The sequence below is a fragment of the Ochotona curzoniae genome, unplaced genomic scaffold, assembly GCF_017591425.1.
Source record: "Ochotona curzoniae isolate NIBS_2020 unplaced genomic scaffold, NIBS_Ocur_1.0 patch56, whole genome shotgun sequence".
Classification (NCBI taxonomy): domain Eukaryota; kingdom Metazoa; phylum Chordata; class Mammalia; order Lagomorpha; family Ochotonidae; genus Ochotona; species Ochotona curzoniae.
Window position 1 is genome coordinate 793,323 of NW_024467035.1, and position 18,112 is coordinate 811,434.

The 18,112-nt window shown below is 35.2% G+C and overlaps 1 protein-coding gene across 4 annotated transcripts in view; it reads left to right on the top strand.

Moving 5' to 3' along the window:
• Positions 1-18,112, top strand: part of LOC121168093 (receptor tyrosine-protein kinase erbB-4) — a 984,643-nt gene that overhangs the window by 782,694 nt on the left and 183,837 nt on the right. For all 4 annotated transcript variants that reach the window (XM_040997858.1, XM_040997859.1, XM_040997862.1 and 1 more), the window contains exon 19: positions 672-770. In XM_040997858.1, the coding sequence (XP_040853792.1) occupies positions 672-770 (99 nt within the window). The remainder of the gene's footprint in view (positions 1-671; positions 771-18,112) is intronic.

The window sequence follows — 18,112 nt, forward strand, 5'->3', positions numbered from 1 at the left end:
TAAAATATTTAAGTATATGGTAGAAGCTTAGTTTTAATCAACCTGTCAGTTAGTACAAGATACAGTCTTAAAGGGTTTTCTTGACACAGAGATGTACTTTTCCTAACTATTTATTTGGTTACTCCCTTCTTAATTGTAGACATCCTACATTTATATTTTGTGTATAAACAAAATATTAGAAATCACATCACAAATATCTGTATGTCTGAACTTTTATCTTATCAGGCCTAGGAAAGAATGACTGCCATTCCTCAAAGGCAGTACAATTCATACTGAAATTATTTTTTCATATTTTACCTTTAAAGATGTATTGTAGCAACATTTTTGTATTGAGGCTGTCTTTTTTCTTTCTTTTAATTTTATTTGAAATATTGTTTACATAGTTGAGAAGGATGCATGCCATGTGAGTTTCCTATTAGGGGCAGAGGGGTACGTGAGACATATGTACGTATATATGCATACACACAGATGTGATTCACGTTCACACATGAAAGCTTATAGAGTTGTTGCAGAAGTATTGTACAACGCACTAAATACATGTCTGTTGTTTGAAAGAAAACCGTAAATTCAATCATTTAAAGAAAATTAATATATTCATCTATCTAATAAAATGTTTCTGCTATAAATGTTGTATATACCATAAGATACATTTCATTTTTTTTTCCTAAAAGGGCATTTGGGTACCTGAAGGAGAAACAGTGAAGATTCCTGTGGCTATTAAGATTCTTAACGAGACAACTGGTCCCAAGGCCAATGTGGAGTTCATGGATGTAAGTACAGAAACCTAGGCAGTCTTGTTCTTATCTATCAGTCAATGTACTGCTATGAAAATTAAAAATACTCTAATTTACAAAATTTATTTCCTGTAAATGATGCAATCTTAGAATTAAAGAAATTCCTAGACCAGTTCATTGCTTCTAGTTCACTTCTATCTGAGTACGTAGCGACTAGAATTTGGCTTTGGAATCTGAATTATTTGAAATACTCACTATTAGAATGCATATGGGTTAGCTATTTATGTATTGAATGAGACATAGAATGTTCATATATATAATGGTAAATTTAGGCAAATGCCTTTCCAGTGAAAACAATACACAATTTATGCTGCAGGTACATTTTGAAAATTATACAGGAACCAGTGAGTCGTGTTTAATAATCAGATATTATGGGTATATTAAAACTGAGCAGTATCAGGAGTGTGTGGTGCTGTGGTGGCAATGAAAATCACTCATATTCAGATAACGCTTATTGTTGTAGGTAAAATAATGGTAATAGTTATTATTATTGTTTATAATTATACTTAGCACTTTAAGTTTTAATAATATTAAATGTTATACTTAATATATATTTTATAACATAATATTACATTAAATATATGACACAGTGAGTGATATATTAATGATATACTAACTATAATATTTATTGAATTATAGTAGTATTACACTTATTAAAACATATTAATATTAAACTTATTAAATTAAATAAACACTTAATACTATGATGAATATTTTAAAGGAATGTTAAATAATAAAGTGTTTGGCAAGTGCAAAGCACCATTATAAATAATTCACAAATAGTTACTCATTTAATGCTAACAGAATAAGAGTATTGTGTTTGACATTGTATCAAATTTTTTTTTAATTAGGAAAGCAGCTATTATTTGTAGTTAAAAGAAAGAAAATATGAACTGGTATGACTTTGTTCCAGTAAAACTTTATTTATGCAGACAAGCTGGAGACTACATTTAGTCTGAAGACCAGTCCAGGCTTTCAAATACCGTGTATTTAACTGCTCTGTGAAATTGCATTTTGGAAATAGTGATGATAACTCGAGAAATTATTTGGACTGCTGCATGTCATAATGATCTATTTAGTTGAAACCAATCAGCATTGGCTACTATAGTAAGTTAATCTATTAAATTTAACTCAAGAACCAGTCTGAGCCAGATTGAATCTGCCTCGTGAAGTTTAGTTCTTTCATTCAAATTCAGAAGACATGACTACATAGGTTAAAGCTATAGCTATAGAATAAAAAGGGCATTCTAAAGAATAAAATCACTCTATAAGCTCAATCAAAACTTTTGTGTTTCCTTAGCAAAAAAATTGTAGATTGAGCTCTTCAACAAATTTCAAAGAGTTGAATGGAATGAAACTATATATGTAACATCTTTTTTCTCACACTCAACACAAGGTGTCTTACCAGGAGTTCCATCAGAGTGCCTTCTCGGTACCAAAAAGGGTATTAATTTCTTCACTAATCGTAATTTTGATTTTCAGATGACCATTCCATGAAAGATGATGCAAGCATAAATACTTTGATTTTCACTTTTAAAACATAGATTGTGATATATTTTTATTCAATTTCTCTTGTAGGTTTTTAATACATTTTATAGTTCAGTCCATGACTTTGAATGATGTGCTTGGGTATAATATTAACAACCTTGTAAGAAGCTGCTTTAGCTATTACATATTTATGTTATCGTAGAGTATGGCTGATTGTCAGCTAGTCTGAAGCAGTCTCCCATCACCTGGTGCTGTGCTTTGTTAGTGTTATTTTAAACGCTACTTGTTGCTTCTGCATCCTACCAGTGCCTGAGGAACACTGAGTCCAGTGATGAAGTTAGGTTTCCCTCTGCACCTTTTTGAAGGATTCTGACATTCTTTACAGATGCATGTCCTAGCTTGTCTGTTAAAATCTGGAACTGAGGCCTTTCCCATTGTTTTTCCAACTACTCAGTTTGATCTTACTCATAGCTACAAATTTGTTAAGGTATGTTTACAGGGGGTAGCAATTATAACAGGAACTTAATGTTACATAGAAACAATGTAGATTAATATACAAAAGTCAGGAAGAAAAGAGCTTGCATGGCCGAGGCTAGAACCACAGCTGAAATTCACAAGAATTTTAATAATCTGCCGGAGGCTTGCGCAGTCGTTTTTATCACATTTCCATGGAAACAGAATGGCAAAAGGGGGTTAAGAGGCTATGAAATAATCACCTAAAAAAGAAACTCTAAAAACCTCATCATGATTTTGAATGATTATTTGAAAGCTCCTAACCCCATTCTTTTTCCCCCCCTTGGTCTGAACTCTATTCCCATGGAAACAGGTTTGATAATGGCAGCTTTAAGTCTTAGGTTTCTGCTGAATTTGAGATGAGGCTCTGATTGAGCCAAGAACCGAGTCCTTTTCCTGTATGTTGATGGACTTCGTAAACAAGAGATTCCAAAAGTTTATTCTTTTAAATACCAAAAAAAAATTTTTTAAGTAATATTATGACTATATCTTTCCTGTTTGTGAAAAGTTGCTAGGAAATTATAGACTGGTTTCCTGCTATCTGCAGTTTCAGCAGCTTCAGTAACTGGCAGGGAAAAAAGACTTCCTCCTATTTCAGTGACTTCTTTCAGAACCTTATAAAACAATCATCACCGTTATTAAAACAGCTGAGTTAGTACTCAATGATGAATTGAGTATTTTAAGTAAGCTGGAGTTATTTTACTGCAAACATATGCCTGCAATTTATATCTACAGTCTTCACTCATCTGTTATGTGTCTACATCATTCTAAGTATTTGAATAAAATAGCAGATCATAACATGTTTTTGTATACAATAATATTGATAATGTACACCTAATGATTCAATTAAATTACAAAAAGCCTGGAGTTGCTACACTAACAGTAATGCTTTGATATAAATCTGAAATTGCCTTCTCAAGAAGGCGAAACCAATCATGAAGCACGAATTTAAGGGGAGGTGGTTTATTTTAGATGTATAAAAATTTTTATATACATATTTGTATGTACTGCCTCTCATTTTATAGAAAGAAAGTAAACCTTCACAAAACAATGGAAACTGCATAGTCTTATCAAGCATCAGACTCCTTTACCTATCACCTTATTTTGTTCTTAGAATAGAATATTTCAGATTCAATAACCACTGCCCTTGTGTTGGCCAGACAGCTGGATCATAGAATGAATGACAATGATGCAGCAACTTAATATGCAAAATTCATCACCATATCCAAACCATCTGTTGATACATAAAGGCAGAACAGAAAAGAGTTTTTACTGTAGGGAAAAAGAAGGGACAATTTTTATTCTATTAAATGTTGCACTAAAAGCAAGAGGAGAATTTGGTCACAGGGCTGTTCCTTGCTCACCTGCATGGGTCTAATGGATTCATAATGGCGGTAATAACATACTGGCGGTGAATGGCTGGTACATGCCTTCATTCCCATAAAACTACTTCACATTGACTAACATCAAGACAGCAACTTGAAAAGTCCACCTTCACAAAAAGAATGCTTGGATTTATACACATTGCTAGTCTTTAGTTTAAATGAAACCAGTTCGCTGAGGGAAACACTGGCTTTATGTAAGTGGAGGACACTGGGAAACAGTTGTTTGTATTTTAAAGCCACCCAATAGTACAAGTATATACTTAAGATGTGATTGAGCAAGTTTCTAGAATCACAAACTCTGGATTGCTGAAATCAGACAGGTTTCTTCCATCTCCCCACAACTCTTTTTCCTGGCAAGCCTAATAAGAGCTGATGTTGCTTTTAAATGTTTTGCCTAAATTGTTTGTTTTTCAAAAAGAAAGGGGAAAAAAAAGGCCAAGGATAAAAGACATCCTGTAATTATCCTAAATTCCTATGATTGATGGAGGATACTGCGTGAGTGTTTACGTGGGTCTTCTTGGCCTCAGCTCTCCCACATCAAGTTCTCACATGACTTACAGTAAATTGCTGCAAGGAAGTGCTGTAAGACACGTGACCTTCTGTATGTAAATGGCAATATTTTTTCAAAAGAAAGCCAACTCATTTCCATCTTCCTATTTTAAAAGAAATTTTATTTCTCTTATATAATTGAGATTATTCTATTTTCTGAAATCATAGTTGTGTTTATATTTTTTCTGTGTTGCTTCTATGATATTCGGTGTCCGACATCTCATAGGAGTTTTCAATTTTTAATCGATGCCATATCATGATTTGATATCTCTCAAATAATAGAAGAGTTGCATGTTGTTCTGTAATATTTGCATCTAGTAAAATTTCACATGTATGGCTTCATAAAGCTAAAAGTAACTCCTAGCTACATGCTTTTTCACATTCGATAGTTGATTTTTAATACACATACCATTTAGCCTAATTATATCTTTTGGTCTTGTAGGTGTTATTCATTTGTATTTGTGAATATACTTCATCTGTTTTAGGAATAAAATTTTCCATAACTTCTTTACATAGGGTCTGTTACTTAAATGTCACAGGATGCTAACTGCTTACGTGATCTTGAAAAGTCAGTTAACCTTCCTTTCCTTAAGAAAAATTGCAGCTAAAATAATTAAGGAAAGTTATTTTGTTTGTAATAAAAGAGTATAAAAGATATAGAATTTAGAGTCTTTCAAAGCTCGAACAATGAAAGAATAGCAAGGACAAGCACAATTCCCCAGTGAATAAAATAAATCATTTCTGCTATAGTTCACCCACCGGCCCTTGTTCGTAGTTGTGAGTTAGACAGAACTTGCTGATGAGTGCAAACACCACGTCGGAAGACACCTTTTCTCCAGCCATATTTTCATGTCCCTCCAGTTTCTTTGTATTGAATCTTTTGTGTCTCATATTATATCTTCGCTGTTACCCATGTCATGCCCCCTTGTAGGTAATGTAGATTTATAATTAGCCCTTATCATCACATTCTTACAAAAACTTCATTTTTTCTGCTTCTCAAAATCATGTAGACAGTAATAATCATAGAAACATTGAAATTGCTTATTGCCAGTTGTAGACTAAAATAATATATTTGTTTATATTCCTATGTGATATCATGACAAAATTATAATTGGAGCATGCCCTCTTCTACTTATGTTTTGTTGCCACTGTCTTAAACCTTGTTATTGACTCAAATTATGATGCCACTTTCCAATTTTTTCCCCTATTTCTTAATGCCTTGCTCATCATTTCCTTATTTCTTGATGCATTTACATCATCCATGTGTGTAAAATCTTGTAGTATCCTCATTAAAGTAAATACCAAGTTTTAAGTTCACAGAGGTTCTGGTTACATTCTCACTGATGTTTCTTTTCCCTTTCATAAGCTAGACAAGTCAGTGCCTTTTGCCTGAGTGTTCACTCTCCAATTGTTTCTAATCAAAACCTAATCACTCTTGTTTCTTAAATGTACTTTCACAAAGATCCTTTTCACTACTCTTTAATCTAAATTATGACCTAGAAGCAGCACTTGGGGATTCTCCTTTGCAGCAGTTACCAGACTAAGGTATTATGCATTTATTTTTTGCTTTCTGGTAGGATCCCTTCTCCACTAGACTAGGAGATCCTTTGTGGCGGGAAGCATTGGTGGATTCCAGCACTGCACTTGGAAAGGAAAGCACACTCAAATCACATAGTTAGCGATGGGCTTTTTTTTTTTCTGAAAATTTAAACACTTTCATTATTCTTATTTGAAACCCTTTCTTCCAACCTAATTTATCTCTGAAATATTCTCCTACTCAGTTGTCTTTTCGCAATGTGGCACATTGTACCTGGATTATATTCCTTGTTGTTTGTATTGCTCTTCACTGACTTATTTCTGCATATTCTAACTACTGTTGTGAATCTGGAGCACAAGACATATCCCTGACAAAAAAGCATTCAACAATCCCTTTTGACTGTAAGAAGTGCTCACTATATCTGAAATTCTTTTTCAGGGGATTGGTCAGTAACCTGTCTCTTTTGCACTACAAGAATGCAATGCATGTAAGCTTTTGAATGCTTGCCAATGGAAGAGTCCATTAAAGATATGAGGGTGGTAGTAGGATTAATTTCCCACCCTCTTGATTTAGTGTAGAATTTTTTGTAGGATTTTTGAAATTATTTTTTTATTTTTTAAAAATAGGTATTTAAAGGTTTTGCATTTTTCTAAAAAAGCAGTCGAGGTTTGTGGTCCTGGCTTCGGATATGGCATCGGCCATTGGGCTCACTTGGGGAGTGAATCATCGGGCGGAAGATCTTCCTCTCTGTCTCTCCTCTCTGTATAGAGCTTAAGAGATTTAGAGGCAAAAAGAGATTAAGAGCAAGAGAGAGAGAGAGAGAGAGCACAGCTACCTGCTGATTCACTCTTCAGGTGCCCACAACAGTCTATGCAAGACGAAAACCAGGAGCCAGGAACTCCATCCAGCTTTCCCACGTGGGTAGTAGGAGTGTGAGCTCTCCCACGACGCATTAGCAAAAAGCTGGATCAGGAATGGCATTGCTGTGACTCGGACTTGGCACTCTGATACGGGTTGTGGACATCCAAGACATCCAATGCAATCTATTGTACCGCAATGTCTTCCTTCCTTCCTTTCTTCCTTCCTTCCTTTCTTTCTTTTTCCTTCTCTTCCTCCCCTCTGTAGTAATTTTGGGTAATGTTTGCTTCACAACCCAAAATCTGTTATTAGAGGACTTTTCCTTTTCTTCTGCCTCTTTATTTCTATTCCAATGAGAGTAAAGATGTCATGGTAGGATTCCCTATAAAAATAGGGGGAAAGCACTTTTTATAACATCTCTTGAAAAAGAGTTGGTCATTAAAAGTAATAATGTAGCAGCTATTCTAAAATTTAATGTTTATATAAGTATTTAGTGGGTTTTCTAGTGCTTAAAACTAGACAACGTACTAGAAATTTTTGCATTCTTTAATAAGTTTAATTTCTCTTTTGAGGTCCTCAAAGAGGTTTCCCAAATCCCAAAGCAGATTTCTATCTGAAAACATCAATCATAATTTAATAAATCCTGACTGCTTCTGTTTTCCCATGGCATTTTTAAAATTTGTGTGAATGAAAGGATATTCCTCAGGAGCATATAGTCTTTTGCACCAATATTAAAACTTGCTGGATAGAAATTGTAGTCAATGGAAGGTTTAGATTTCCTAAAGAGGGTTGGCCCCCAGTCCTCTGTACTAAACAGTTTGGTCAACTCCATCTTTGGTTGGAGGGTGTGTTTCCAAGCTACATGGGGCATGTTAGATTAATAATGTGCACTTTCTGACTCAAAATAAAAAATACTTTGCAAATCTGATGACTTACAAAGCTTTTGCATAAAAGGCCTGCAAAAACCTGAAAATGGGTTTTTTACAAAATCAGCAATTTCAGATGTATAATATTTTATATAAATGGTTTTATTGTTAATATGTCTATAAATTAAAGGATACAAAATATTGTTTCTATTGGAGTGACATATCACCTTTATATATTCCTGATTTATAGTGTATATCATTCAAACTTATAAGGTGTGGCTGACTGAAAACTGGTCTTACAGCAGCGATGTGGTTCAACAGGTGAATGATTTTCAGGCTGTGATATTTGTCATGGGTTGCACATACACACAATGTATGCACCTGGTGTGGTGAATATATCACTTGCCTGTGGAATAAACAACTGGTAAACCTAATCTTTATAATTCCTAATGTCGCTCTGTATGCAAGTGATCTTACTGCTGAATAATCCTCTATTGACTGATCGTACGATTTGTTTCATGAGAAAATTTCATAAGTGCTTCACAAAAATTTTCTCAACTTTTTGTTACAATACTTTTCTCAAAATAATGTACAAAAGATAGGCTTTACTCCTTTGCATACCCGTGTTGTATCAGTCAGAGATCCGTGTCTACTGTTTTTAAATCAACTGTCACATTGACCAGAAGGGCTGTTTTTTCTACAGTTGCACCAGAAGAAATTTTGAAGAGAAAATTTATCAGAACACTTTATAAAACCCTCATAACCCTCAAATAATGGTCACAGTTAGTGGGTGACTAACTATGTAAATGGTTACAGATCACCCCCAGGTTGCTACAGATCATTATGCTTAGCAGTAAATTTCACATTCAGCAACAGGATTCTGTAATCCTGGATTGCACATGGAGTGGTTCACATAAAGATTTAATTAAGATGCTATGCAAACAAGAATGAATTTGAGAATGGTTTTGTGTGCCTTAATATCCTTTCCCCCATACAAAATGAAAATGTAAAAAAAAAAAAATGATTTGGGACAAAAAGTTTGTCTCAATAACATACCAGAACCAGAATGAAAGGGATTGATGTAGTGGGTTTTTCTTGACTATTAACTCTGGCATGTCCTTTTAAAACAACTACTGCATTTGACAGGCAGTGAGAGACAGGGAAAGAAAGCTGAAGGGACCTAGAAGCAGAGTTGTTCCCCTTGTGCTGGTTCAGCCACCACATGCCTGCAACAACCAGTGCTGGGCTGAGTTTAAGCTAGGATCCAGGACCTGAATGTGGGTTTGCCATGTGGGTAACAGCGACTCAAGTACGTGAGCTATCACCTGCTGAGTCCCAGGCTGTTTATCAGCAGGATGGCTGCACCAGAGGGTTGAGCAAAACTTGAAACACCACACTTTGATATGATCATGTTTCACCATGAGTCAAATATTGCTAGCATAAATATTTTTAAAAACATATTCTAGGATCAATTCTGTGAAATTATGATCAAAATTAAAAATTATAAGATGAGAAAAAGATGTGTTTGATGTTGCAGTAATGGCTGCAAATGGTTTTTCATTTGCCTGTTCTTGGAACACTGTGAGCTTACCCAAACTTGACATCATTTTTCTCAGTACAAAGCCCATACAGGTGGACAGAGCCTGAATTTGAACTGAAAGCTTTGCTGGCTTCTCTAAGATGATATTGCCTACATGAGATAGCTGGCACACCTCGCAGAGCATGTGACAGTTCCGTTGCAGCTTTAGTTCGGAGTTCTTGAGATGCCTGGTGTACTGATGGACGCCAAACTTTATTCAAAAAATTTTCTCGTCCTTCAATGCTCTGTTGACAGTCTTGTCATTTTCTTCTTGTTTATTTTTGCTCCCTATGACTTGGAACTCACTCACTCGTAGATTAGGAGCTCAGGCTATATATGATTTTATTGGAGAAAAAAATGATAAATCCTCTGAATTTATAGCAAAAACATTTCCAATGCATGCATGTTTTAACGTCATCATTGCCACTTCTCATGATTTACCACAGAATCTAAATGATTTTGAGCTTTTCAAAATAATAAGTTGTACTAGATAATACAACAGAAATAACTTTTACCTCTTTCCTCCTAAGAAGGAATAGGTATCAGGGTATTTTTTGGGGGATGGGGTGGAATGCTTGACCTAATGGTCCAGACACTGAGTTAAGATATCAGTATTCCATATTCAGTGCCTGCATTTGATATCCCTCTCTTGGTCCCACCTACAGCATTAATAATGATTCAAGTAATTGGATTCCTTCCAATGATGTGAGACCTGACTGAATTAGTAGCTTGGCTTTGGCGCCAGCCAGCGCACTGTGGGAGTGAAGATGGAAGATCTTTCTTTTTTCTCTCTCCTTCTCTCTAAATAGTCTTTACACTGTTCTTTTACCGATTCTTAAATGCTACTGGAGTTGCTAAAAATCCTTCTTTCTGATGTCTTTCACTCGCGGGTTGTGTATGGGTTGACACAGCGTGATTAGAAAAGAAAGAGCTGCTCTGAGGGAGTGAAATTATGAGACCTATTTGACACAAAATAACAAGCAATCAGTGAGGGTCCTTTATCTTACAACTGAAAGGCTGAGCTGTTATTGTTGTTTTTTTTTTTCTTTCAATGATCCTTGCCACTTTAATTTTATTTGGGGATTTTGATCCACTTACAAGTTTAATTTAACCTCCCTGAACTTAAATTTTCCATTATCTGTTAGAAAATAATTAGAAATTGTAAGCACAAGTCTGCATACATGGAGTTCTGGGGAGTCCCTGAGCTCATCGCACCGATGAGTCTGACGGATGCTCGTCAGCTGATACTGGCCCAGCAGCTAATAACAGCTGAAAATGTAGCTTAGCTATGTGGGAAAGTTAACTTGGGGAAAATGAAAATGAAGCTTTGGGGATTTATGGTCAGAAATAAATTACCCCTTTTCATTTGTTTCCTGGTAAGAAAGTAGCCAAGGGAACCAGTTGCTTTGTATTTCTTTGTTTATGACTTATAATTAAAACCTAAAGACTCACTTGATTTCAACTATATTACTTATAATTTTTGTATCTCTACAAAGGTACTGAAATCCTTTTTTTTTTTTTTTTGTGGAGCATTGCTTCCAAGTACAATATTCTCTCTAGTTTTTAATGATTGTTGATTTTAATAGAGGAAAAAAACTATAGCTTATATTAATATGCAACGGCTAATACATAATCATTCTCAAGTTTGGCTTTGTACTTTTGCATTCCTAATAAGACTGTGACAGTCTTTTACTTGTAAGCTATCATGTGCTTTGCAGCTCCTGGGATACCCATTGACTGAGCGTTAGTTTCTCAGTGAATACTTTGAAAAGATGGTGTGCAATATGTTTATGCTGCTCTTAATGGGATTTTAAGAAGTATTGGCCATGTGATACTCCCATGCTATCTGTGGGTTGTAGGGTTTGTAAATGCAGTTAATGTGACATTCTCTTCACCCCAGTTCTGTTTGGTGTCAACGGGGGATTAAATTGATAACAAGAATGAATGTTTCATAAGGATGAAATAGAAAAGATCAGATGGGTGATTAGAAGAATTAATTGCTATAATCCATGCGTTAAAGGCTCTTTAAAAGTCTCCACCAATATCAAAGTTAGCCTCGAAGTTTCTTTGCTGGTGCTAAGTGACTCACATGCTGTACTACTGTGCTTGATTTGGGGACATTTTACTAAAAATCTCTAACTTTATGTAATGAAATGTAAGTTTGTCGCTCAATTCACTTTTGTATCTTTTATTTTTGCTATCATTGTATCATCATTTTGTGTATGCATGTATATGTTTTATATTCTGATTTTTTCCAACATGATATTATGGATTTCTTCTCAATCTGGCTATATTTTCTTATTCTGGCTGCATTTCTTTTTAGTCACATAATTGTGATTTCAGTAATTCTATACTTTGTACTTCATGAACAAGTATAAGTGTTAGGGAATATTCCTATTTGCACATGCAATTGAAATATTTCAAAACAGCTTAAATATAATTCTGGTGGCAGTTTTCTAACTTAAATCTGTAAGGAGTTTCCTGATGAGGCATAAAATCTTTCCACTGTTTCTGAAGTAAATTACAGGTGAAATACCCAAGTCTAAGCAAGTGCATCATTAAAAATAAAAAATAAAAAATAAAGGTGCACCATTTTCTCGAATGGGTGAAGATGGCGTATAATACATTTCTTCAGTGATTTTAGCATGTAACTTATTACAAGGCTGTGTGTCATAACTCATTTCTAGTCAATACACTATTTTCTCTCTTTTAGATTAAAATTTTTGTTAGTAAGAACTTGGTAGAAACAAATCAAGGAAAGAAATGGAGAAAGTTTTTGTGAAGACTGCTAGGTATGAACCAGGTGTTGAGGAGGTTTTCTTCCATTCACCCTGCTACTAAAGGGACAAAGACGATCCAGCTTTAAAGTGCAGCTAGAGAGAGACTTGCATAATTAATGTCAACATTTCACAATAAGAAAATGAAGGCCTATGTTTTAGAACATCTTATTATTTAGGAATTTTTCCCTGCACGTCTCTTTTTCTCATTAGCAATTCAAATAGATACAGCAGGGTTCCAATTTCTAAAGGGTAATGTATATGCCAAATTATTATGTGGACACTCAATGAAGTTTTTAAGATATCTTTGTTAGTAATACAAGGTATTATTTTCATACCCTCAAATGAAATACATTCCAGAGATATTGTTGGTTGAAGGTTAATAGTAGGGCAAATCAAGACTTGATGAAAGACAGTTTTGATATTTAACTCAACCAGTCTGCTTTAAAAAGATATATTGTCAAGCCAGGACGTTTTTGAAGCACGATCCTGTGGTATCTGTTGTTTCTGTGGTGAGATAGTCCATTACAAGTTCTCTCTGTGCTGTGAGTTTGATAAGACTGAGAGTTCACACTGGCACACACCTAAACTGCTTGACTTACAAATTAGCATTGGAGCAGCAAGTACGCAGGGACAGGAGCCTTGGAAGGGCACCAAGTGATATGTATCATTTTGTTTCTCCTTTGCAAGTAGCAAATTCAGGAGTATGTCAATGTTTGATAGGGAACAATGATATAATTTCAAGGTAAATCTTACATATTAAGTAAGTACAAAGTCAGTTTCAGCTTTTGGAAAAATATGAAAGAAAGTAGTTGAAAGTTCAGTGGAGATTTACAGAAATGCTGTGATCCACTGTCCTCGTATAAAGTGAATCTCAATCATGTTTCTTTGTCTCAGAAGGTTGATGGCTATAACACCTTACAGACCTTTACTTATTATATTATGTGTGTGTGCAAATAAAATGTATATTCAACTAGTATCTGTAAAGTACATACTATAAAACCTACAACAAAAAATTAGTATTTTGACTCAAGATGGTACCCTAGATCTTGTTTTCCAGAAGCTAAGTTAGTAGCTGTTCTCCTGGTATTTTCTTTTCTAAGCATGTATATGGAATATATATGAAATGTATATACATAGATATATATGTTTCCATTTCTTCTTTTACTCACTTTAAATATAACCAATTTGTTGACTTTTTAATAAGTAAAATGAATGCTCTGCATTCTCACATCTATATACACATATGTATACACACTGCACTGTAACCTATATGAATATTTTTATTCTGTATTATTACTGTGCAAGGATTATTCATGGCTGAGTATAGTGTTAATAAGAATTTTTTTTCTCTAAGTATTCTATTTGCTCTCACATATTTCATCCCAAATATATGAATAGAATTCTGTTTTCTCCAAGGTCAGGCACTTAAAGAAACCCCAGAGTCGTGATTTTCTATTTTTTGGAGGAAGTACTTCCTTAAAATATCGCCATGCTGCTGTGTGGGCTATTTGTGTGTGCATCAAAGGCCCATCTAAGTTCTAGGAGTTTCCTCATCATTCAGAATCTCCTGACTTTTGATCTGAATTCGATCCATTATTTTCTGGATGCTATTTATTTCTCCTTATTAGTTTAATGTTTTGTCTTAATGAAAGCACCAATGTAGACTGTGCCAATCAAGAATTAGAAACTGTCCAGTGAGTAAATAGGAGAAGAATTTTCTAGAGATTGATAATGGTCAAGGAAGACTATGTAAGAGACTCATGTAAGAAAAGTCTCTACAGAGCCTGATGAGTAATGGAGAATGTGCAAGTAAGAGAAAATCTTGAAGAGCTTAGACTCTGAGCAGATGTGGTTGGCCCAGAAACAGCAGAGCAGTTCACAGATTCAGTCAGACTGTAACCAGTGTGGAGCCATTCTGCAAGTGACAAGCATTTACTATAGGGAGGTTGGGGAGAGGATCCCCAAGGCCAGTTGCATTGATGCCAGGGAAGCACAAGAGACTGAAGGGCACTTATCAGTATTCTCAAAGAAGGACCCTGGCATTAGATCATCGAGCATGTTGGGGCACTTTCACTGGCAGATGGCCTCTATGACAGGAAGACCTTGTGGGATTTGGGTTTTCTTGTTGACGTGACTATGAAAACGATATCATAAGGCTGGCCAGGTTCTGAACCTGTGCTGGGGGTAGGCTCCAAGGAATGTCCTCGTACCCAGACTACAGACCCTACACATACATCTAACATCCCACAACCTGTGCCAGACATGGTAGGGTCCTTGCAGACTCTTATTTAGAAACCTGACATTACTGTCATGGTGAAGGAAAAGTACTAAGAGCCACTTGTTATGTGTCATGAGAATCATCAAACAGTAGATTTGTAGATAAGGAACAATTAATTGCTGACGCACATTCTTTATTCCAGAGAAGTCATACATGGCAATGGGAATTTGCCCCTCATTCCCCTTTTGAGATTGACGTTTTGAAAATTCTTTTTCTACTTCTCACTTGATTGATAGTTTGCTAGTTCTTTTCATTCAATATTTTGCATACTTCTCTATTCCTTTCTTCCAGGATTGCTGTTGTGAAATACAATGTCACTGTGAGTTCATAATCTTGATCTTGGAAATATTGGGAAATCTTTTTTCTACAATTACCCAAATTCCTAAATGATTAACCTTAGGGCTTTTTACCCTTCACTGGAAATGTTGAGCTCTTGAGAAATCGTTTGAAGTGGGAAATTTATATCTTTCAGTTTAATAAATCTTGTTTCCTGGATGTCTTCAATCACATGATTATGTTTTCCATTTTTCTGTAATTTATAGTTATTGGACCTTATATAGATATTGTAATTTTCTAGTGTTTTTGAAGGTTTTTAAGATTTGTGCATGTTCCTGTATTTCTAAGAATGTTCTTCACTTGTCTTTCTGGGTTGTTTTTATTAATATCATCGATTATATTCTTTATTTTCTTTGTATTCTCATTTTTAAGAAGCACCGAATTCTTTCTTGATAAACGCACTGTATTTTCTTGTTGATCTTAGGATACTAATTTTTGAAACATTTTCCTCTGTTTTCTGAATTTTCTCTTTACTTCTTCTCTTTTTATTTATTTGAATGGGACTCTTTTAATAGAACTAAGGCTTTCTGTAAATATCTGGTGATCTTTCCTTCATCCTAAACCGATAGTTGATAATTTATTGCAATTTCTCATCATGAGCCCATATAGTTTTTGCAACAGATTCCTACCAGTAGTCTACTGAAGAAATACAGCCCTGGCTGCTGACATTTTTGGTGGTGATTTCAAATAATTTGGTTCAGTATATAAACTTTAAGGAAAACAAAGACATTTTGCAGTTAGTCTTTTCCAACCTCCTACTGTGACTGGTGTCCCTTAGTTGTCTAACTCTGTGTGAATGAAATAAAATTCACATTATTTTCATCCCTTGTTGGCACTTGATATCTTCTTAGTGTTTGGTGCCCTCATTAATTTCTATTTTCATAGAATTTTTCATAGTCTTTCACTTGTTATACCTTCTGCTATTATGATTGTGTTTTGATAGGTATCTTTATAATGTCTTCATTCCTATTTTTATGGGATTTTGAAAGACATCAGAAAAGAAAATGCTGACTCTTAAAATAGTGGAGAATGGTTGAAAGTTCTTAATGGAGTTCAGAATGGAAAAACCTTGGAGATTTCCTTCTACTCAACCCCCCGCTTTTCCACCTAGATTAAATGAAAAATAAGCCTAAAGAATATGCCCATCTAATTTCAGCTTCCCAATAATTTCATGCTGTTCAGAAAAACTCTTTGTTTGAAATACTTCAGACAAAAATGGCTTATTGAAAGTTGAGAAATTGATTATTATCTATACCTGCAAACAAAAATTGTCCTAGGCACTCATATTAAGAAGCAGTACTTTTAGAAATATCTATTTTTATTTGAAATATTTATACAGAAGAAGAAAGAGAGGCAGAGAAAGACAAATTCTATCCACTAGTTGACTCCCCAGAGCTGAGCCAATTGGAAACCAGCAGCCAGAAGCAATCAGAGGATTAGGCTGATATGCCACTGTGTTGGCCCCTAAAGTGTTGTTTCTTGGGGGTCAATGTAGTGGATTTGTAGCCTAATTATCCGCCTGTAGCACTAGTTGCCCCATTAGGTGCCTGTTCGTATCCCAGTTGCTACACTTCCAATCTAACTCTCTGTTGATTGCCTTGGGAAGCAGCAGACCCTGCACCCACCTAGGAGATGTAGAAGAAGGTCTGGCTCCTGTCTTCCAGTCAGCTCAACTCTGACCATGGTGACCATGTAGGGAGTCAACCAGTGGATCAGAATCCCCGTTTCTCTATCTTTGCTTCTCTCTGAAGATCTTTCAGATAGAAATAAATAAATCTTTAGCAAAGGGAGAGAGGGAGAAACAATAGTTTAAATAAGACTCTGAGAGAAAAGAAAGATCCAAAAATGTGCACAACAGTTCCTTTATTTGACCTAAGTATAAGGCAAGGTTTATCGGACAAAAAAATCCTCCATCTAAATAGTAAAGTGACAGAACTTGGTAGTGGTGTTACCAAACCTAACAATAATATTTCCAGATATGTTTACGGTGACTATTGTTTTCATAGACTATAGTGTTAAAAAAATCATCTAGGGAAGCAAGAAATTTTGCAACTGCCTACCTCTTGGCAGAAGAACACTATTTAAAAAAACCACAGATTTACTTATTCACTTGGAAGGCAGAGTTACACCGAGAGAGGGTGAGATAGATCTTTCATCTGGTCCCCAGTTAACTACATCAATCAGTACTGGACATGGCACAGTCTGGAGTTCAAAGCCTGGAGCTCAGACCCATCTACGTCTCCAGTGGGTTGGTCAGGACTCAGCTATTTGGGCCGTCTTTGGATCTCTTTGCAGATGCATTAGCAGAAAGCTGGTTTTGAAGTTGGGCCTTGTGGACTCAAAGAGGTACTCAGAGGCCTCATAAAGTGCTAACCAGTCAGCCCCTGGGAAACTCCATTTGATCATATCAAAATATCTAACTTGATAGCTAAAACGATCCAAAAACAAGGCTTTTTTAAACTCTGGAAGCTCAGAAATATGTTCATACAAAGGGCTGAAGGTGACTAACTGTAGTTAATAGGGATAGCTATGTTTTGTATCAATAAATATCATAGTTCTTTTGAAGCTATGGATCTTTTTGTTCATAAAAAGTATGCATGTGTGTATTTCAACCATGATTTTCTTTAATTTCCGGGGATTTATAGTACTTCTGAAGTGTGGGTACACTTTTAGGAATAAGCAACTCTAATCTTTTCTTAAACCCCAGTGTTATTCTACTCTTAAATTTACAGGAAAGTTAAGGAGTCAGTACTTTCACTTAAACTACCCAAGAGACTCTTCTGTCAGTGGTGCTTCAGCAATTACAGAGAACAGACCAGTGCCATAGTTTCAATGTACTTTACTTAATCTTACTTCAATCTGTAAAGTAGATTTTGGAATAAATAAATGTTGAATGACCCAAAGTTCCGCTGCTCGTCAGTGATGAGAAAGGAGTAAGTCCAGGGATTGGCATAATTGTCTCAGTGTCAGTTTTCTGTGTGAGAAATAACAAAATTTGAGCTTTTGAAGCTATTTGATGAATCACAATAAAATTTTTAGATAGTGAGATTGTAAATCAAACTTAGATGACGGGTGCCATTTGGGAATCTTCTTTTATAACAACCTGTTGGGTGCTAATGTGTTTAAATTTTCATTGTTAGAAGAGTCTT